The sequence below is a fragment of the Macaca thibetana genome, chromosome 5 (assembly GCF_024542745.1).
Source record: "Macaca thibetana thibetana isolate TM-01 chromosome 5, ASM2454274v1, whole genome shotgun sequence".
NCBI lineage: Eukaryota > Metazoa > Chordata > Mammalia > Primates > Cercopithecidae > Macaca > Macaca thibetana.
In genome coordinates, this window is record NC_065582.1 from 6,896,574 (window position 1) to 6,919,992 (window position 23,419).

The following is a 23,419-nucleotide window of genomic DNA, read 5'->3' on the forward strand; positions in this document are numbered from 1 at the left end:
TCCCCTTTTGTCTTTAAGGTATGCCTTTTGTCATGTCAGAGTTTTAATTTTACTGTAGTCCACTACTATGAAATACAGATATCCATCCACCTATAATTTTCTAATAGCTTAAAATGTTTCTCTTTGTTGATTTTAGGCATAAATCGATGTACAATTTTTGTGTGTGGGAAGGCATAGGGATCTGAATTTTATTTTTAATATATTAATAGATGGCCTATTGTACCAGCACTATTTATTAAATAATCCATTCTTGCCCCACTGATTTTATTATTTGCCTAATACATAAATAACATGTATAAATCAGTAAGAAAATAGCAATTTTCCAACAAAAATAAAGAGTAAAGAATATGAAATCTAGTTCACAGAAAAAACATGCCTCTTAATAAGTGAAAAACCATTCAACCTCACTCATAATAGGTGAAAAATGCTATTTCATTGTAGTTATAATTTGCATTTCTCTTAAATGTAAAAAATATAAACTATTTTGAAATATAATGCTTGACAAAGGTGTGGGGAACAGGCACAAATTCATGGGTTACTGGGAATATACATTAGTACAACCTCCATGAAGAGCAATTTGAAACAATCTATCAAAACTATAAATGTATACACCTCTGACCCACCTCTATTAGGTTGAGTATCCCTAATTTGAAAATCCAAAATCCAAAATACTCCAAAATCTGAAACTTCTGAAAGCCGACATAACACTCAAAGGAAATTGCTCACTGGAGCATTATGAATTTTGGATTTTTGGTTTAGGGATGCTCAACTGGGAAGTATATAATGCAAATATTCCAAAATTTAAAAAAAAATTCCAAAATCTGAAACACTTCTGGCCCCAAGCATTTCAGATAAAGAATACCCAAACTCTCTTAGCACAACAATCATCACAGAAAATTACACGTCAACAATTTAACTATGTTCCTCCACAATGTCACTTTTTTTTTTTAGACGGTCTCTGTTGCCCAGGATGGAGTGCAGTGGCAGGATCACCATCATAGCTTACTGCAGCCTTGACTTCCCACAGTCAAGTGACCCTCCCACCTCAGCCTCCCAAGTAGCTGGACTACAGGTGCACACCACCATGCCTGGCTAATTTTGTAGAGACAAGGTCTCGACATGTTGCCCAGGCTGTTCTCAAACTCCTGGGCTCGAGCCATCTGCCGGCCTCTCAAAGTGCTGGGATCACAGGCGTGAGCCACCCCTCCTGGCCACAATGTTACTTTTTAAAATGTGTTCTGGCTGGGCATGGTGGCTCATGCCTGTGAGCCTAGCACTTTGGGAGGCCAATGCAGGAGAACTGCCTGAGCCCAGGAGGCTGCAGTCAGCCAAGATCGCACCACTGCACTCCAGCCTGGGCCACAAAGCAAAGACCCAACATTAATTAAATACGTGTATTTCATTGTTCACATCCAACTTATACCAAAACTTCCCCAAAATTAAAGGTAAAATTAAATAATATTAAATATTAACAGAAATTTAGGGAATATCATGATTTTAACAAATGTTTCTATTTTCTCTGCAGTTACAAATGGGAATATTTGAACATTTTCTTCTCTATAAAGGGAATTTTCATTTAAATTAAAGTTCTAAAACAGTATAGTACACACAAAATCATTTCAAGTGAACCAAAAAGTAACTCCATAAGCTCCAAGTTGTTCTCCTAGTCTACAGTCTTACTCCCCAGAAGCAGCCACTAATAAAGATGCCTTGTTCAAAATGGTTCCAGTTCATAAATGTCAGCATCAATCTGTGTACATGCGTTTTAACACAAACATAATCATAGTGGAGATCTTTGTATTTGAGCACTAATACATCTTTCTTTGTTATCAATTCACAATATTTCATTCTATATGCCATGATTTAATTAACATAAATAAAGGTGTTTTTCAATAAAATTTATATACATTCCCTTTCAGACAGTTCACATTGAAAATTTTTAAATAACTAGTTTTCCAACTGATTCCTCGTTTTCCTCTACAAGGCCAAAAAGGATACCAGCTTTCCTAAATTATTAACTTAATCATAAAGTAGCAAAACATCCTTTCTATACTTGTAAAGGTTAATTTTTCATATCTACAGCCAGGATATCCCTTCTGATATCTTGATGAAACCAGTTGTTTAAATGATTTCCATTTCCATTGTGGCTTTTTAAAAAACCCAACAACAAATAAATTTAAGTGAATGAACTGTTTAACAATCATATAATTGTCACTATGGATGTATACCAGAGTGAAGAACTCGGGGGTTAAAGGCTGCCAGAAGAACTGAAAATCATGGGAAGAAAAGGAATGTAGTGCGTAAGAGACAGGGTCTTCCATGATTTACACATAAAACCTTTCGTCAATAGGTTTAATGAACACCCATCTCAAATATACTATGTGCTCATTTTAAGTTCCCACCCATAATTCAAAATCTTTTGGAATTAATATCCTAACTTATACCTGTGTTTTCAAAACTGACATCTTAACAAAAACAAAAACCAAAAAGGTCAATTTAAGTTTTTAAAATTAAAACTTTTATTTTTTTAAAAAAAGTCGCTGTTTTCCAACATGCATAGGCAATATGCATGGTTACACAGAGAAGCAAATATGAGGAGGGGCTTTATACGCCCTCTTGAAGTGAGGCACCCAGCAGGTTCTTCCAAAACCTTAAGAAGCAAGTCATGGTTTCTTCTTGCTAAGTGTGTAAAGGATAAGTGCTTCAGGGTTCATTCTCAATAGTGAGCTGAAGAAGAGGCGAGAATGCAGGAAGAGGACAAAGGGCATCTCTTCACTTCGTCCCATATTCTCAGTGGGAGAATTAATTACATTATCACTATATATCCTTAAACTAAGCCGTTCCCAGACTCCATGCCTTTAACTGGGGAAGTGGCTTCCGCAGTCCAGCCAAATTCCTAGTGCCCGTCTGGAGAGGGAATTCATGGAAACCTGTCTCAGCGGCAGGGCCAGGGCAATGCTCTTGATTTTCATTCAAATGAGCCAACCTGTGTCCTTCACTACCACCACTAATTTAGGTAAACACTGCTAGTTTAAATAGCACAAAGGAGTATAATCAAAAATCACACAACAGAATCAAATAGCAAGTCTAAGCAATCACTAGGAGTCAGTAAAATTTAGACTGGAGTACGGAGGAAAGCAATGAAACACCCTCAGGACAAAAGGAGTCTTTAAGAATGAGGTAAAGTGGTGTCAGGGGAGGATGAGAGACAGGATTTAAAAAAAAAAAAAAAAAAAAAAAGTTGAGATATTTCAGATAAATCATGGCCCTTCTATGCAAACCACTACACACAGCTTCTTTTTTGTCACAATAGTAAACCCGGTCAGACAACTGGCTAAAAGGACTCAACGCTTGGCTACTCGGCTGCAGCCCCATAATGTCTTTCCTCATTTGAATAGTATTTTAGGAATGTTTTGTCAATGTGTCTGATGATTATTCACTTCTACTGCATTCCTCCCTTCACCATGATAATTATGGTCATAGTAACAATTTATTTTATAGGCAGAACACTCACAATGCTAAATGATGACTTTTTAAAAATCTGTTAAGATTCATATATTTGTCCACATTTCATAAAAAAGAAAAAAAAGTTAATTTTAACAATTGTTGCTCATAGCAACATAGGACAAAAGATTTTTCACATGCATAATCTAGGCATTTAATTAAAATTCACAAACTTGGCTCTCAAACCAAGTCAAATGTAGAAACGCAGGAAAACACAGAATCAGATATACAATATATTTCCAGCTACCGTAAAGACAGAAAAACAAAGTGCAACAACCTGTAACAGGGATAAGGAATGTATAAATGAAAAGATTCCTCTTTAACCATAGTTTAGTGACTGCTTGTACACTTCCAGGTAAGTTTCACAGCATAAGTACATAAAAAACATGCCACACGCCCTCTGAATTTCTATCACTTCCTATTTATGAAGGCTCTTCACCCTGAATCCAAATCTAAGCAGTCTAAAGCAAACTATAACGTGGCCATTGACTGAAAGAAATTATCTTTCCTCTAAGACTGAGGCTCGACTATAAGAGTAGAGGTAAAAAATATCCATAACCGGCCAGGCGCAGTGGCTCACTTCTGTAATCCCAGCACTTTGGGAGGCCAAGGTGGGTGGATCACAAGGTCAGCAGTTCAAGACCAGCCTGGCCAACATGGTGAAACCCTGTCTCTACTAAAAATACAAAAATTAGCCGAGCATGGTGGCACGAGCCTATAGTCCCAGCTACTTGGGAGGCAGAAGCAGGAGAATCGCTTGAACCCGCAAAGCAGCGGTTGCAGTGAGCCCAGATCACAACATTGCACTCCAGCCTGGCACTCCAGCCTGGGCAACAGAGTGAAACTCCATCTCAAAAAAAAAAAATCCCCAATCAAGGTCTGCGGGCTGGGCATGGTGGCTCACACTTGTAATCCCAGCACTTTGGGAGGCTGAAGCAGGAGGATCCCTTATGCACAAGAGCTCGAGACCAGCCTGGGCAACATAGTGAAACGAGACCTTTTCTCTTTGTTTAAAAAAAAAAAAAAAGATAAAGTTTTGTAATTTACATGTTTGTGGTAAAATCAAGGCTTTCTTGGACTATAGTGGATACCCATCAGGGTTTAAATCAATGAAAAAGCACTATAGAAAAGAATGTGGAAGAGCTGGAACTCCACTTTATCACTTTGAAAATTCTCTATCTTTCATGATCAGTTCAACTTGTCTCGAAAAGGGAGGGGATATGCAGAAGTGCAGGTGGTGTAAGTGGCACATTTGAAAAGGAGATGGTTCCACAGAAGCCTAGATTGGGAGAAGCTGCGGTAGAACATCAAACCGTTTTTAGAACCAGAGACAGGACAGCAATGAAGAGGATTTACAGCATATAGATCTCAGCCTCTAAAAGAACTGAAAACACTGGAACAAGGCAGAAATGACAGAATCAAATTAGGATTTATTTGAGCAACTAATATCCACAAGACATTGTACTAGGTATCCTGCAAGGCAGGATAAATAAATAATATTGTGCATGACTTAACAGAGCCTATAACCTAGTTTGGGAAAATAAAAAGTAAGTTCTGAAAAAGTAATAGCTTAATTCAAGGAGTCAAAATACAGTACACATGCAGTTTTAATACAGATGCTAAAAACAGGTAGCCTAAGAATTAAGCACTGGAAGATTATGTATGTGTGGCTAAGTTGTTAAGGCAAACTTTAAGTGATGAAACTTCAGCTAAATCCTGAAGGAGGCTATATCTTCCAAACCCAGGGAGGAGGCCAAAGGCCCTTCCTAGCAGTAATCAAAGGCAGTACCTTGTTAGATGCACAGCCTGGAAGTCAAACAGACACGCTTGAGTTCCACCACCACTTAACAGCTTTGTGCCCTTAGACAAGTCACTTAAACCCCTTGAGTCTCAGTTTCCTAAAATGGAAATAAAAATGGTAACTATCAAAATTTCTTTTATTCAATAGTTACTAAGAGCTAGGACAAAGCTGAGCATTGGAATACAATAGTGAACAAGACAGACACAATACCTGCCCTCATGAAGCTTGAGATAAATAAATGAAGGGCTCTTCACATAACTTATGGTACTTGTCATCATCATCATCTTTAGCACAGTGGTGAAAAGTATAAGATATGCTCCAGTGAATGGTGCAAAACCAGACATACAGACCAATGGAACAGGTCAGAGAAACAAGAAATAAAGTCACACACCTACCACCATCTGGTCTTTGACAAAGTTGACAAAAATGAGTAATGGGGAGAGCACTCCCTATTCAATAAAAGGTGCTGGGTTAACTGGCTAGCCATATGCAGAAGACTGAAACTGGACCCCTTCCTATACCATATACAAAAATCAACTAGAGCTGGATTAAAGACCTAAATGTAAAACCTAAAACTATAAAAACCCTAGAAGAAAACCTAGGAAATACCATTCTGGATGCAGGCCCTGGCAAAGGTTTCATGACAAAGATGCCAAAAGCAACTGCAACAAAAATGAAAACCGACAAATGGGACCTAATTAAACTAAAGAGCTTCTGCACAGTAAAAGAAACTATCAACGGAGTAACCTACAGAATTGGAAAAAATATATGCAAACTGTGCATCTGACAAAGGTCTGATATCCAGAATCTATAAGGAACATAAATCAACAAGCAAAAAACAACCCCATAAAAAATGGGCAATGGACATGAACAGACAGTTCTCAAAAGAAGGCATATGAAAAAATTCTCGACATCACTGATCATTAGAGAAATGCAAATCAAAACCACAAGGAGATACCATCTCACACCAGTCAAAATGGCTATTAGAAAAAAGTCAAAAGATGCTGGCCAGGTTACAGAGGAAAGCGAATGCTTAAACACTGCTGGTAGGAATGTAAACTAGTTCAGCCACTGTGGAAAGCAGTTTGGAGATTTCTCAAAGAACTTAAAACAGAACTGCCATCCAACCCAGCAATCCCTTTACTGGGTATATACCCACAGGAATACAAATCATTCTATCATAAAGACACATGCACATTTATGTTCACTGCAGCACTATTCACAATAGCAAAGACATAGAATCAACCTAAATGCCCTTCAAGTGTAGATTGGATAAAGAAAATGTGATACATATACACCATGGAATACTATGCACCATAAAAAAGAATGAAATCATGATCTCTGCAACAACATGGATGGAACTGGAGGCCATTATCCTAAGCAAATTAACACAGGAATAGAAAACCAAATACCGCATGCTCTCACTTGTAAGTAGGAACTAAACATTGAGTACACATGGAAGCTAAAAGGGAACAACAGACATCACAGTCTTTTTGAGAGTGGAAGGTAGGAGAAGGGTGAGGATCAAAAAACTACGTATGGGGATTAGCTGAGTGTGGTGGAGCACGCCTGTATTCCCAGCTACTTAGGAGGCTGAGGCATGACAATCGCTTGAACCTGGGAGGCAGAGGTTGCAATGAGCAGAGATCTTGCCACTGCACTCTAGCCTAGGCAACAGAGTGAGACTCTGTCTCAAAAATAAATAAACAACCTACGGGGTTCTATGTTTATTAGCCGGGTGATGAAATAATTTGTACACCAAACCCCCGCAACACACTATTTACCCCCATAACAAATCCACGTGTGTACTCTGTGAACCTGAAATAAAAGTTGGAAGGAAAAAAAAAGATATGTTCCAGTGAAAACAAATAAACCATCTTAGCTGAAACAAGGTTTCACAAAAAATATTGCCATGTCTCAAGGCTCAATCCTGGAACCTCACCTTTTCCTCTCTTCCAGTAATCTCATCCCATCCCACAACTTCAAATACTACCTATGTATAAACCAAATTTAGTATCTCTAGCTCTGAGCTGTCTCCTGAACAACAGATTCTATATCTGGGTGTCTACTAGATTTCTCTTATTTGTATGTCTTCATAGGGGTCTCACACCTTGTATTTCTTGCATTGCTATAAAGAAACACCTGAAATGGGGTAATTTATAAGGAAAAGAGGTTTAATTGGACCCATGGCTTCTGCAGGCTATACAGAAAGCATGGTCCCAGTCACCTGCTCAGCTTCTGGGAAGAGCTGTAGGAAGCTTACAATTATGGTGGAAGGCAAAAGAGGAGCAGGCACGTCACATGGCCAGAGCAGGAACAAGACAGAGGGTGGCAGTGGGGGGAGGTGGTGTCGTACACTTAAACAACCAGATACTGCAAGAACTCACTCACTACCCTACCTCCTACCAGGTCCTACCTCTAACAATTAGGAATTACAAATTACAATAGTGGGGACACATATTCAAACTCTATCACACCTATACAATGGAAACAGAACTTTGGATTAGCAATCCAAATGGATACCAACCAACCACATTCTCCCTCGGTCTTTCCCTAACAGTAACTCTTTTATTCTCTCTTTTCCTCAAGCCTCATGTACCCACATCATGAGCAAGTTCTTTCACTTTTACCAAAAAAACATAGTTTTTTTAGGTAAAAACAAATCCACTCACTGCTCCCCACTGCCAAAGCCATCATTCTAGTGTAAGCTCTGACTGTTTCTCACCCAGATTATCTCACTAAACAAAACAAAACAAAACAAAAAAACAGTAATTCCTTCTCCATAGAGCAGTGATCTCTTTTTTAAAATAAGATCTTTAAAAATAAAACAAAACAAAAAGCAAGCCCAGGCACAGTGGCTCACACCTGTAAATTCCACCACTCTGGGAGGCTGCAGGAGGAGGACTGCTTGAAGTCAGGAGTTTGAGACCAGCCTGGCAACCTGCTGAGGCCCTGTCTCTACAAACAAAAATGAGTAAGATCATGTTGCATGCACACGCACGCACGCGCGCACACACACACACACACACAGGCCCCACCTTACCTCAATTCAACTTAAAACTCTCTAAGAGCTCCCAAAACAATCTTAAAATCTTGAAGGTCTACAAGGCATACATGATAGGACCCCTTTCTATAGGTTGGTGCAAAAGTAATTGTGGTTTTTGCCATTGAAAGCAATTACTTTTGCACCAACCTGATACTACTCTGCCTCATTTCATAAGGCCCTCCTCCCTCTGTTCCCACATCAATCTGTGCTGACGGAAATGTTCTGTATTTGCAGTGGTACAATCTCAGCTCACTGCAACCTCCGCCTTCCAGCTTCAAGTGATTCTACTGCCTCAACCTCTCAAGTAGCTGAGATTACAGGTATGCACCCCAGGCCCAGCTAATTTTTGTATTTTTAGTAGGGACGGATTTCGTCTCTACTAAATGTTGGTCAGGCTGGACTCGAACTTCTGACCTCGGGTGATCCACCCGCCTTGGCCTCCCAAAGTGCTGGGATTACACACATGAGCCACTGCGCCCAGTGAAACTAAATTTCTAACTTAATTTTAACTAGTTTAAATTTAAATAGCCACATACTCCTAGAAGGTATCATAGTGGAAAGCACAGGGCTAGTATTTCTGTTTAGCCTTTTCTTCTGCCTAGACTGCTCTTCCCCCCAGATCTTCACATGAATGGCTCCTTCTTATCCTCATAGCTCAGCTAAATGCCAGTTCCTCAGAAAGGCCTTTCCTGACCACCTAACCCAAAGCAGCTCCCACTGACACTATTATCACTTCACCCTGTTTATTTTAATCAAAGCAAATTCACTACTATCTTTAGAATCTGTTTGCCTTCCCCAAAGTAGAATATAAAATCCATGAAAACAGAGATCTTACCTATTTCATTCAATGCTGTGTCCCCAAAATATATGTGCTAGGCATATAGTGTTTCCAATAAATGTGTGACGAATAATTTGATTGAATGAACGAATGAGTGACTGAGTGAATGACTAGGTGGTCAAGTCAGTAAAGTTAGCTGGGGACAAATTATGGAGGTTACTGGAAGAAGGAAAGGTCCTTCAAATGCATACATTTCATTTCTATGGATACAGGGCTCCACCATGTTAAGTGTCCCCAAGGGTACAGGCAATCTAAGCACAGAGCATGAAGGGTCACACACAAAGCAGGTCTATATCCTCAAATAACTTAGAATCAATTTTATGGAAACATTAGTGATGCAAACACACACAAGCTCCTTATACATGAGACATTAGGAAATCTCTCAAGAATGCATCTCCATACATTCTACAGGCATACCTTTAGGGGTAAAGGACTGAAAGTAGAGTTAGACCATCAAGTTAGTTTTGTAGTCTTTTGATCTACAATAGCAAACCAGGGCACTGATGTTATAAACATTCTGCCAAGTTAAATACTGGTTTATAGTCATGCTGTCCTATGAGAAATATCATTAGCTATGTCATTTAGCAGAAAAGGGGGAAAGGAGGCAAAGAGGGAAGAAAGTAAATGATCTGGCCGGGCACGGGGGCTCACGCCTGTAATCCCAGCACTCTGGGAGGCCACGATGGGAGAAATGTTTAAGACCAGGAGTTGGAGACCAGCCTGGGCAACATGGCGAAACCGTGACTCTACAAAAAGTACAAAAAAACTCAGCCAGGTGTGGTGCCGCAGCCCTGTAGTCCCAGCTACTCGGGAGGCTGAGGTGGGAAGATCACCTGAGCCCGGGGAGACTGAGGCTGCAATGAGCCGTGATTGCACCACTGCGCTCCAGCCTGGGCAACAGAGTCAGACCCAGTCTCAAAAAAAAAAAAAAAAAAAAAACAGAAAGTAAATGATCTGTTTTTATCAAACTCAAACACTGATAACCAGCAGATAAGAACAGAACATACGATGTGGACAGAATTACTGACCAGCCCAAAATTACACCTAGACCAGTAAGTCAACAAAACTGATAACCCACTGATACTATGTACAAAGTAGATTCCACACATTCATTCACTGTCATAGTTTCAAAGAAAAAAAAAAAAGACTGGAATTCTAATGTACCTCTATTAAAAACCATAATGCTAAGGAAAACTGCAGAGTAGATTCAAGTTTCACACTAAATGAAATGCATGCTCTTCAAATCTTGTGCAGTCAAAGCTGTCTACCACATTTTAACTTCATTGACTGTCACTGCCACTTCATACCAATTATGCAATTACAAAATGCATAATTGTTAATAAAGTATGTAATGTATTCTACAGTCCATTAGTAAGTCAGAATTTTAATCAGGGGTTTGTAGCACCAATCTCTATAATTCAACATTTACTTCCGTGGTTCACATTCAGAACTGGTGACCAATACAACCCAGGCCACACCAGAAAACAACACTGCACATGCAGCAGGAGCAAAGTTCATACCAAAGGAAAGCCTCTTTGCCTTCCAGATCTTGACATACTCATTTTCACAAAAATACCAGGGACACTTACTTAAAATGACTATTTTCATAACACAATGTCTATGCTTCTTTAAAATTAAATTTCCTACCTCCACTCCTAGTGAAACCAAAGTACATTAAAGGTACACCTTTACTCAAATGCTCTGTTGGAACTACTATAATTCCTCATGAGCTACAGCAGTGAAAAAACAGCTCCCAGTACATAACTCTGTTAGTGCATGATTACCCGACTTCTGAGCTGGCTCCATTTTGGAACCATGATTTCTTTACTGACATCAGGGCAAACAGTATAGGAAAAATTACTGACAAAGCAAAAAAAAATTTAGTTATACAGAGCAGTCTTTAGGACACGCTTGAAAGTGACAGGCATCAGCTCTGCACAGTAAGGACAATATACGGAATAATTTTTTGCTTGATCATCACTAGTAATTTTATAAATATTATCAATATGCCACAAGAAAGTCAGTATTTCTAACTACCAAAGCATAATACTATATACTTACCAGTCAAGTATAAACAAACAACTATGGTATTTCCAAAAACTCATTTTGCCTGTTTCTCTCATGTCCTATGTACAATTCTTCTTAAGAATTACATAGCAGCGTCTCGTATCTGGTAACTTTATTGAGTGACGAGGGTTGAGCTGTCTCTACACCACAAAAACAATCTCTACTTCAGGCCCTGCCATGGCAAAGCCAGGTGCCCAAAGATGTCTCTAGACTTTCCACCAAAATAACCATGAGGTCTTCCGAATCCGCAGGCTGCCACATTGGACCAGGGACCCATGAAATCATTCTTACCTTAAGAGTAACAGACCTATTTCCACCACCATTAGGTCCAGCTACTTCAAAGAACCAGTTTGGAAAACGAAGTAACATGCTGCATTTCGTTGTTTTTAAAAAAAAAAAAAAAAAAAGTAACATGAGATTCAAGACAACTCCTCAAATTCAGTACCCATGTCTGACTCACCTTTGTCCCACACAGCACCTAGAGTCCAAATCCCTTGTGGCATAAATCGGGGGTTCCCAACCCCAGGCCACAGACTGGTACACTGGCCTGTTGGGAACTGCACCGCACGGCAAGTGTGTGGCGTGAGCAAGCATGACCGCCTGAGCTCTGCCTCCTGTCAGATCAGTGGTGACATTAGATTGTCATAGGAGAGTAAACCCTGTAACGAACCGCACATGTGAGGGATCCAGGATGTGTGCTCCTATGAGAATCTAACCAATGCCTGATGATCTGAGATCCAACAGTTTCATCCTGAAACCATTCCCCGTAACTCCCCTATCCCATTCTGTGGAAAAATTGTCTTCCACAAAACCAGTCCCTGGTACCTGAAAGGCTGGGGACTGCTGGCATAACAGAATGTGCAATGCTCACTAATGAATGTGCCAATTTATCATAAAAGGTTAATATTTATAGAAACATTTTAAAAATATTGCTATACATTTTTTTTTGAGAGACGGAGTCTCGCTCTGTCGCCCAGGCTGGAGTGCGGTGGCACCATCTCGGCTCACTGCAAACCCCGCCTCCCAGGTTCACGCCATTCTCCTGCCTCAGCCTCCCGAGTAGCTGGGACTACAGGCAACCGCCACCACACTCGGCTAATTTTTGGTATTTTTAGTAGAGACGAGGTTTCACTGTGTTAGCCAGGATGGTCTCGATCTCCTGACCTCGTGATCCGCCCGCCTCAGCCTCTCTCCTGGGATTACAGGCGTGAGCCACCGCGCCCAGCCTATTGCTATAAAATTTTTAAAGACAATGCAAACTTTTTCTGTAAAGGGCCAAAGTAAACATTCCAGGCTTTGTGAACCACATTTAGTCTCTGTCACATATTCTTCTTTATTTTTGTTTGTTTGTTTACAACCTTTCATGATTTAAAACCCATTCTTAGCTGGAGGGCTAAAATGAGGCCTATAGAGCAGAATTTTCATATAAACAAACGTGGTTATACTTCCATTAAAGAAAATCATTTTGTTTTGTGTTATATTTAAGAAGTCTTTTAAAATAAACTTCATTTTTCTAGAACAGTCTTAGATGTATAGAAAAAAGGACAAAATTAGTATGGAGAGTTGCCATATATAGTCCACACTTACTTTTCCCTGTTAGTATGGTACATCTATTAACATTAATAAAATTAACTATAATCCGGCCAGGCATGGTGGCTCACGCCTGCAATCCCAGCACTTTGGGAGGCTGAGATGGGTGGATCACTAAGTCAGGAGTTCAAGACCAGCCTGGTCAATATGGTGAAACTCCTAAAAATACAAAAATTAGCTGGGTGTGGTGGCACATGCCTGTAATCCCAGCTACTCTGGAGGCTAAGGCAGGAGAATCGCTTGAACCCCGGAGGCTGAGGCTGCAGTGAGCCAAGATCGCACCACTGCACTCCAGCCTGGGTGAAAGAGTGAGACTGTGTCTCAAAAAAAAAAAAAAAAAAATTTTTAACTAAAATCCATACCTTATTCAGATTTCCTTAGTTTCCACCTAATGTCCTTTCTCTAGCCCAAGACTCCTCCACCCCTGGGACACATTACATTTAGTCTTGGTGTCTCCTTACGCTCCTCGTGGCTATGAGGGTTTCTCGGACTTTGTTTGTGAGGACCCTGACGGTTTTGAGGAGTACTGGTCAGGTATTTCACAGGATGCCACTCTACTGGGATCTAGTAGGTGTTTTTCTCAAGATCAGACTGGAGTTACTATGGTTTTGGGGGAGAAAGACCACAAAGATAAAATGCCACTGTCGCCACAAGGGTATATCAGCAGGACTTAGTGCCCTGGATGTTCCCCGTGATCACCTGATGGAGGCAGCGCTTGTCAGGTTTGCTCCTGCCTTTTTTTTAAAAAACAATGATGGACAAAAATAAATTTAATTCTTCACATATGTAACAAGCTAAAAGGAAAAGCCTTTACATGTCAAATCATTTTGAATAAGCTGATGTATATACACTGCACATATGATTCATTATGTGACTCATACCAATGCCTCATAAAATATACCACATTTGAAATAAAGAAAAAAATTAATACATACTTTGCCAATATATTGCTTTTAATTCCTTCAACTGTTTTCCCTCTGAGTGTTTAGGAAGAAAGTACCCTTAGGCTGAATTATAGGAATATAGAGGAAATTTAACAAATAACACTCAAAATTTTCTTTCACTTTTTAAATGATGATTATGCACACTAGATTGTAGGCAAACTGAGCTAGGACCAAATCTTATCCATCTTTATCTCCCAGAGTCCAGGGTACCTGGCTGGTTGATACAATAAATACTGTTAATTAATGTATATTTACAATGTCAGTATTAAATAATCACTCAAAGCAATCAGATAGGGGGAAAAGGGAAGAGCAATGTGAGACGAAAAAAAACTTCTAATTTCTCTTACCTAACTTTTTATTGATCAAGATTGAGAGTATATAAACAAAAAGGTGGGGGAGAATAGCAATAGCTATAAAAGGCTAGAATAAAGGGGGAAGGCTTGGGTCAAATTAAGCCTATCAAAACACTATGAAGAGGGAAATGTAAATCAACACCACAGTAAGATCCTACCTCACACCCACTAGAATAACTTTTTTAAAAAAAAGAAAGAAGTGAGGCCAGGTGTGGTGGCTCACACCTGTAATCCTAGCACTTTTGGAGGCCAAGGTAGGCAGATCACTTGAGGTCAAAAGTTCGAGACCAGCCCAACCCTGTCTCTACTAAAAGTACAAAAATTACCCAGGTATGGTGGCTTGCGCCTATAATCCCAGCTACTCAGGAGGCTGAGGTGGGAGGATCTGTTGAACCCTGGAGGTAGAGGCTGCAGTGAGCCAAGATCACCACGGTACTCCAGCCTGGGCAAGAGAGACTGGTTCTGTCTCAAACAAATAAAAGAAAAAAAGAAAAGAGAAGAGAAGAGAGAGACAGAAAGGAAGAGAAGGAGAGCAGGAGAGAAAAAGAGAAAGAGAAGTGTTGGTGAGGATGTGGAGGAATTTGCACACTCATACCCTGCTGGTGGGAATGTAAAATGGTGGAAAACAGTCTAGCAGTCCCCTCAAAAAATTAAACATAGAACTGCCATATGACCCAGCAACTCCACTTCTAGATATGTATATACTGAAGAGAACTGAAGATACACATTCATACAAAAATGGTACAGGGATGTTCAGAGCAGGATCATTCACAATAGCCAAAGAGCAGAAACATCCCAAATGCACATCAGCTAATGAAAGTACAAAATATGGTATATCCACACAACTGAATATTATTAAGTCATGAAAAAGGATACAGTAGTACAATAAATGCTATAACATGAACCTTGAAAGAATTAAACTAAGAAAAAAAGAAGCCAGATACAAAGGGATACAAATTTTATTATTCCATTTATATAAAATGTCCAGAATAGGCAAATCCAGAGACACAAGGTAGATCAGTTGTTGCAAAAGGCTGTAGAGATGGGAGATGAATGAGAAGTAAGTTCTTAATAGGTAAGGGGTGGTTTGTTTTGGGGGTGATTAAAATGTTCAGGAATTATACACTGTTTATGGCTTCATAACAATGAATATACTAAAAACTACTCCGGTGTAGTCTTCAAAATGGTTAAAATGATTAATTTTATGCTGAGGATTTTTTTTTATCTAATAAAAATAATTGGGAAAAATCACTGAAGACACTGAAAACACTGTGAACCTATATTTTGAGAACTCATTTGTAACTCACAACTTATATACACACCGTGCCTTTAAAAATCCCTTTCCTCAGCCAGGCGCGGTGGCTCACGCCTGTAATCCCAGCATTTTGGGAGGCTGAGGTGGGCAGATCACCTGAGGTCAGGAGTTCAAGACCAGCCTGGCCAACATGGTGAAACCCTGTCTCTATTAAAAACACAAAAACTAGCTGGGCCTGGTGGCAAGAGCCTATAATCCCAGCTACTAGGGAGGCTGAGACAGCAGAATTGCTTGAACCCAGGAGGCGGAGATTGCAGTGAGCCGAAATCATGCCACTGTACTCCTGCCTAGGCAATAAGAGTAAAACTCCTGTCTAAAAAAAAAAAAAGAAATCCCTTTCCTCTTCTACGTTATTCTACGGTCACTTTTTCAGTAACAGGAGTTTCAGAAATGTATGAAGAAACAAGTCCAAAATTCTAATACAAGATCAGTTCAACCAATTTCAATCACATTCATAGGAACCAGGGCATATACACATACTCAAGCCCTATCATAAGGAATTCACAGTGTATTAGGGCTGACACTGTTTCCTGCTAATTCCTACATCGGCAAGAAGAAGCTGGCCATGCCCCTCCAAAGGGATAACCTCATTTTCCTATAGACAATTACTGAAAATAAGTAAGCAAGAGCCATTTACAAGGCAATGCAGGGCCCGGCAGTGTGGGCCAGCAGACAACTTCCATGCTTTTCCTGGTGCACCTGGGCTTCCTCTGGCTAAATTTAAATACCAACTTGCTTGAAGGCCATATATCACAATGGCTGACTACATAGATGAAGCTTAGGGATTTGCAGCTTGAAACAAATAACATATTTAAAGATAATAGTATGCCAGCACTTTGGAAGGCTGAGGCGTGCAGGTAACTTGAGGTCAGGAGTTCGAGACCAGCCTGGCCAACATGGTAACATCGCATCTCTACTAAAAAATACAAAATTAGCTGGGTGCAGAGTGGCTTGCACCTGTAATCCCAGCTACTCAGGAGGCTGAAGCAGAAGCATCGCTTGAACTCAGGAGGCACAGCCTGCAGTGAGCCAAGATCGTGCCATTGCACTCTAGCCTAGGTAACAGAGCGAACTCTGTCTCAAAAAATATATAAAATATTTATTTTATTTAAAAAGCAATTACTGTCCGGAGTCTTCCAACAAAATTACACTGCAAGCTATGGATTATTAATGTCACTAGAGAACTCTCAGTCCTTCAAATATACTAAGCAACTATAGTACTGTTCACTCCAGCAAGCATTATACCAAACTGTGTTAAAAAGAATATTTCTTTTGGAATTTTTGGAAGACAGCATAGTTTAAATTAGCGCTTCCTAGAGTGATTTTTTTAATCCTCTTTTAACAACCTCTCCAGACACTTCAAATACTATAATCACTCAAGTAATTCACAGTAACCACTTGGCACCCAGACTCAGAGCCTGCTGGAGAGGAACAATTCCAGCAGTCTCTGACAATGGCAGTTGTGATTAAGACTATCAAGGCTCGTTTTGGTTTTTTTTGCTCTTATGAGTAATTCTCATATTTATACCATTACTCAAAATGTAGCAGCTCAATTCTCTCATTATTTTAAATCTACCTGGAAGGTCAGTTGTCTCTGTTGGTGGTAATGGGTTTATTTTTTGAAAGCCCAACAGTAAGAAACTGGAAATAAGAGAGTAGCTCAACTAATATTCTTTCATTAATTCAACAAACTGTCTTCATTAACTAAATTAACCAACATTTATTTAACATCTACCATGTATAAAGGATTCAAAAAGCAGTAATATGCAAACACAGACTTGAGGAGTTTACACTCTAGCAGTGGGTTGATAGAAATTACTTAGTTTGTCAGCCTGGCCAACATGGTAAAACTCCACCTCTACTAAAAAATATACAAAAAATTAGCTGGGCGTGGTGGCGGGTGCCTGTAATCCCACCTACTCGGGAGACTGAGGCAGGAGAATCACTTCAACCCAGGAGGCAGAGCTTGCAGAGAGCCAACATCGTGCCACTGCACTCCAGCCTGGGCGACAATGAGATACTCTGTCTCAAAAAAAAAAAAAAAAAAAAAAAAAAAAAGAGAAAGGAAATTACTTAGATTTTGAAAGAAAGACAAGGCCAGGCTGGGCGCAGTGACTCACGGCTGTACTCCCAGCACTTTGGCAGGCCGAGGTGGGCGGATCACAAGGTCAGGAGATGGAGACCATCCTGGCCAACATGGTGAAACCCTGCCTCTACCAAAAATACAAAAAAAATTGCTGGGTATGGTGGTGAGTGCCTGTAATCCCAGCTACTTGGGAGGCTGAGGCATGAGAATCACTTGAACCCAGGAGGCAGAGGTCGCGGTGACCCGAGATTGCGCCACTGCACCAAAAAAAAAAAAAAAAGAAAAAGAAAATAAAGAGAAAGACAAGGCCGGGTGCGGTGGCTCATGCCTGTAATTCCAGCACTTTGGGAGGCCGAGGTGGGCAGATTACCTGAGGTCAGGAGTTCGAGACCAGCCTGGACAACATGGTGAAATCCCATTTCTACTAAAAATACAAAAAATCAGCCAGGCGTGGTGGCAGGTGCCTGTAATCCTAGCTACTCAGGAGGCTGAGGCAGGGGGAATCGCTTGAACCCGGGAGCTGCAGTAAGCCAAGATCCCGCCACTGCTCTCCAACTTGGACAACAAGAGCGAAACTCTGTCTCAAAAAAAAAAAAAAAAAAAGACAATACAGAGTTCCTCAGATCCTAATCATATGCCTCAAACCGGTGTGGAGAGCCAAAAGTTAACTGTGACTTCAATGATATACCCAGCTGGCACCCCCTTCCTCCCTTCTCACCTTCCCACCCCCCAAGATTATTTCTATTCAATTAGAAGGTACAGGTTGCTCAACATCTGACCCTAGCCATAAGCCACAGATGAGCGTCTAATGGAAAGTCACTTGGTATGGTGTGAAATCTTTCAGTTCAACTAGACAAAGTCATGTATCTCTGGGTAACATTCAATCCAAGGATAGAAGATGAGCAAAATTCTACTGGGAGTTGGTAAAGCCAAGTCACCCTATCTCTGAGGCCTGCCCACTTTAGCTCCCTACTCCTCCAAAAGGCAATGAAGCCAATCCATCCCACCTTTTTCTACTTTGTTGAATGTAATTAAAAAAAAAAAAAAAGCACCAGGCCATTTGGCCAAGACCTATGGCCTACCATAAACACCAACTGGTATGGTCAAAAGGTGTCCATGGTGAGCAAAAAAAAGAGGAGGTAAACCTACAAAATAACACTCAGGGAGTGGGCCCGTGCAGGCAGGGTAGGGGGACAAGGAATTAATCACAAACAGGGAGATTTCCCCAGGATTAGCCTAGTCAATCAGCCTGAAAAATAAACAGCAGGCAAAAAGGTTCTGCCCCCCGTGCACTCCACCCAAAGAGAACATGCCCAAGTGTCCAGACAGTTTAAAGGAACGATTAAGGACACATGCTGTAGAGTCAAGCTGTCTGGCTTTAAATCCTAGTTCCACACTTAACAAGGGCTACTTCTCTGTGACTCAATTTCCTCCTCTGTGACTGGAAGATGACAATAGTACCTACCTCATAGAACCAATGGGAGAATGAAATGAGATCACAGTAAAAGAGCTTAGCAGAGTGGCTAGCACACAATACACACTGAGTAAATACTGTCCATGCTAACATTTCTACTATTTCCAGGGTCACTCAGTTCCTAAACTAGAATGTCAACACTACACTAATACAATTAGGCTGGGCCCTAATGGTGAGCCCACAAACACCCCTACGAAGAAGATGATATTATCCTCATTTTAGAGCTGAAAAATGGAGGTTTAGAGGGATTCAGAAACTCACGTAAACTTAGTCAATAAGAGTAAGAGGTGGAGCAATAAAAGCTTTGATCACATCCCAGCAAAGTTTGCATGATGTCATTTACCTCCAAAAGCTTAAAAGCATTTTAGAATAATGCTTCAGCATTCTGGCATGACTACTTGTTGAATGAAATTATGTTCTTATAAAATCCCCTAGCCTCCCCTACTAAATCGGCATAATTATCTGTATAATCAGAAATATTCGACAAATTCTGATAGACTATCAAAAACACAAAATCCTTTTCCTTAACAGAATAACATAAAAAATACGCAAGGTAAATCATCGTGACCATTCTAATTAAATGGCTTAAATAGTTCAAAAGTCCTGCAGACCCACAGTATATCAAGTTGTTTTTCTTTCAGGATTTGTAAGTTGATCCTGCAGAAGAATCCACACACTCCTATTGGCCTGTGTAACATCTCTCTTTCCATATGTTCGGTAAGTGTGTAACAAAACTGACAAGAGTTAATAGTTACTCCAAATATACATTCCCATCATCTCTTACTCTATTTAGTAAGATTTAGTCACTTAATTGCCCTAAAAGAAAATATAATTAAATTTAAACTGAGTATATAATGGTGACTCTGATCTCACAGAATATCTTTTAAAACTCTGAGATCCAGAAATATTTGTAAGTCGTCAAATTTATCTCTCTAAATATTTAAGACCTAACAGCTGCAAGGAAAATTGGAAAAATAAAAAGCTATCTTAGTCAAAACTATTTGTCCCCGTCCAATGAATTGTTTACCCAGTTTCCTGAAAATAGTTCATAATAATTACTAATCCATTAAGAGTTTAAAATAAAGGACATGCTTGACTCGTGAAAAAAGTAGTGATATGGATACGCCAAGTCATATAATTTCACTCCACTTTCTATTTACTTTACCCAGGCATTACATATTCTTGTAATCCTTTCTGGTAAACACAAATGAGATAATACAGTAAAACATGTAAACTGAAGGAGAAGAAAACCTAGAATGCCTAAATATTTCAAGAATTTATTGCTATTTCAATAACCTGAAACTCCAAGTATCAGAAAGCAGAAAGAATTACCACACAACTGTAAAAGTCAAATATTTATACAGGTGCCTTAAAAGCCGCAGTTGGGTGCACACCATCAGCACTGACATTTACTATCTGTTAAGTAGTTTCAAAGTGCAATGGCATAAGTCAAATAACTGGCTTGGAGCGTGAAGTTTACGACAACAACTAGCATGTCTGGAAAGACTGTGAAGGAAGGTGTGATGCCTGTCACAATTTTCATCAGGCCAGCAACAGGCAGCCAGGCTGGGCAAGACCGAACGTCAGCACAGGTGCCTCTTCTCATTTCAGGAGGGAAACCTAAGCCCATAGCTTCATGGATAATTGAACAAGGATTGTTCCATACATTTATAATGTTATTTATGACTTTCTTGTCATTGCTTTTTAGTAGCTTTCAAAACCAACATTTTTAAGGCAAAAGTAACTGAGAATATAAAGTAGTTAGGTATTTCAGCTTCAAATTGAGAAAAGGGAAAATGTTAAATAGAAGCACCTAAAAAGGTTGTAAAGCCCAAACACCACATTCAATAAAAAGTTATAATTTTCAGAAATGACAAAAGTCCAAATGTCAAAGTTATCGCTGGTGATACGTTATTTAAATTTACAATTAGGAATATCTCCTTAATGGATAATTTACAAATTTATAATTAGGAATACCTATTATTCTTACAATAATTCTAAGAAATTTTAAGAGTAAAAAGAAATATGGGATACAGAAACATTTGTGAACTTTCAGTTCCTGAACTAATTTAAAAAACAAAAAACAAACCAGGGGAAGCTCAAGTCAGAGTTCCTCAATACCCAACGTTCATTTCACTACATCTCCCTTCCAAACAGAATATGCCTGTTCACGATCTGGGAGTCGGTTCAAGTTTTCAGGTGAAGACTAACGCCAGACAGTGAAACCCCCAAACGCGCGTTTCCAAACTCTGAGGGGCAAAGCCAGCCACACCCACTAGCAGGGCCCGGCGTGGGGCGGGAGCCCCTTCCCAGCTCGGGACCTCCGGCCAGGCTGGGCGCCCCCGCCAAGAGCTCGCAGTCCAGGCTCGGGCGCCAAGGACGGCCTGAGGGATGCCACAGGTGGCCCGGAGGGCTCGTTCCCCACCTGGCACTGAGGCCGTAGCCCACCCCGCCGCCCAGAGGCCGAAGGTGCCCTGCAGCCTCAACGTGGGCACCTCGAAGCCTAGGAAAGTTCCTAATAGGGCTCAGGTGGCCCCTCGGGTCCGTTAGCCTGGCGTGCGGCGTCGGCCCGGGGCAGCGACTCCAGCCTTGCCTCGGGGCGGGGCGTGTCGCAGGGTCCCCGGAGGGGCGTCGGGAAGCCGGTGGGCGGAGGGCCCCGGGCACGGGCGGCTCCTCGGCCCCGCCGGAGCAGCCAGCCCCACACCCCTCCCGGGACTTCTCCGGGCACCACCGCGGGCCGGCGCCGCCCCCGCCCCCCGCGCGGCCGGGTCTCCGGGACAACAGCCGCCGCGTCCGAACGGGCCCGCGCCCCCGCGGCCGGCGCCCACCTGTCCCGGGGGTCGATCCAGCTGGTCCTCCTGGTGTTGTGGTCGATGTAGAAGACCTTGCCGTCGTAGTCCCTGGCCTCCTCCCAGCCCCGGGGCAGCGGCAGCTGACCGCTCCCGGCCCTCCTAGGCATGGTCGGCGGCCTCACCGGCGAACGGCGCCTCCATAGGGACCGGGCGCGGGACGCGGCGGGAACGCGGCTGCCCGGCCCGGCCGCCAACCCGCGACGCGGGCGCCGGCGAGGGGCTGAGGGGCGCGGGGCGCGGCGGAACCAGGCGCGGGAGGTGTCTCAGGAAACGCTGTTCGCGGCCCCGCTGGGGATCAGTCCACCATGTCTGCGTCGGAGCCGGCGAGCGAACCCTCCTCCCCCTCGCCGCCGCTGCCTCCGCCTCTTCCTCCTCCTCCGCCCCGTCCCCCTGTGGCCGCCGAGGGTCGCGGCGCCCAGGCTGCCGGAGCCGCCGCCGTCTGGGCTCGGATCCGGGAAGCTGCGGCGCGGCCTCGGCAGCGACGGGCCCCTCATTTGCATGCGATTAGCATGCGCCCGCCCGCCTCATCTGCATACGCATTCCTCCCGCCGCATTCCTGAGCTTAACCCCGCCGCTGCCGGCGCTGCCGCACCAGCTCGGGTGCACTGCTCCAGCGGGGCCGCGGCTCCAGGTGGGAGGGAGGCGGGCGAAGGAATGTGCGGCCCGCTCCCTTCCCTTGACCCCAGATAGCTCCCCTGGGCCAAACGCCTAGAGGTTTTAGTGTTTCTGGACGGGGAAGATTGCAAAAAAGTCTCTGCAACCTTCTCAACTTCTTTCGTCTTTTAGGGAAACCACAAAACTTTCGAGAGGAGAGGGTTGGAGGGGGAGCTCTCCTCGGGAGAAAAAACCTCAACAAGCGGAGAGGGCACAAAGGCTCCCCACGCCGTGCCCCGAGCCCCTCCGGCACCCCAAGGGCGGTCCGGGGTGGTGGGAAAACGCCAAGCCCCGGGAGCGCGTCCGTGGGTCCGGGACGGCGGGGCCTCCGCAGGGCGCCTGGCCCTTGGTGACCTCGGCGGAGACCGCGGGCTGCGCGGCGGAAAGCGGAGGAACTCCCGTCCGGCCCCGGAGTCGCCCGCGCCGCGCCCGGAGCCACCCGCCGCCCCTTCGCGTCCGGGCGCTCCAGGCGCGGGGCCCCAGAGGCTCCCGGTCCCTGGCCTCCCCTACTGGGTTCGGGGCAGTTGGCCGTGGACGCGCCCCAAGTCCAGTCCCTTCCGTCCAGCCGCCCGCCCCAGGATGTCCCCCCACCGCAGCCCCGCCGTGGCCAGGAGGTGTGGGCGGCCACGCCGGAGGGACCCACGGCGGCGCCGGACGTCAGCCCTTCGTAGGCCCTGACCCGGCCCGGGTGGGCCGGGACGTTCCCTGTTGCACAGGCATTTATTTATTCAGCAGCTACTACGTGCTGGCCGGCACTGCCGAGGGACCGGACGCCTGCCCCAGGCGGGACAATGCCGGGAGCAGCGCTAGCGGGTTCTGGACGTCCAGCTTCAGGGTCCCCAGCCCCTCAGTCTGAGGGGCGCCTCCCAGGCCCTGGACTCCTCTCCAGCCGGGT

The 23,419-nt window shown here is 42.8% G+C and overlaps 1 protein-coding gene across 3 annotated transcripts in view; it reads right to left on the reverse strand.

The window, feature by feature from the left end:
- Positions 1 to 22,184, reverse strand: part of WWC2 (WW and C2 domain containing 2) — a 217,444-nt gene extending 195,260 nt beyond the window's left edge. For all 3 annotated transcript variants that reach the window (XM_050792511.1, XM_050792510.1, XM_050792512.1), the window contains exon 1: positions 21,847 to 22,184. In XM_050792511.1, the coding sequence (XP_050648468.1) occupies positions 21,847 to 21,977 (131 nt within the window). In that variant the 5' untranslated portion in view covers positions 21,978 to 22,184. The remainder of the gene's footprint in view (positions 1 to 21,846) is intronic.
- Positions 22,185 to 23,419: the final 1,235 nt, after the last annotated feature.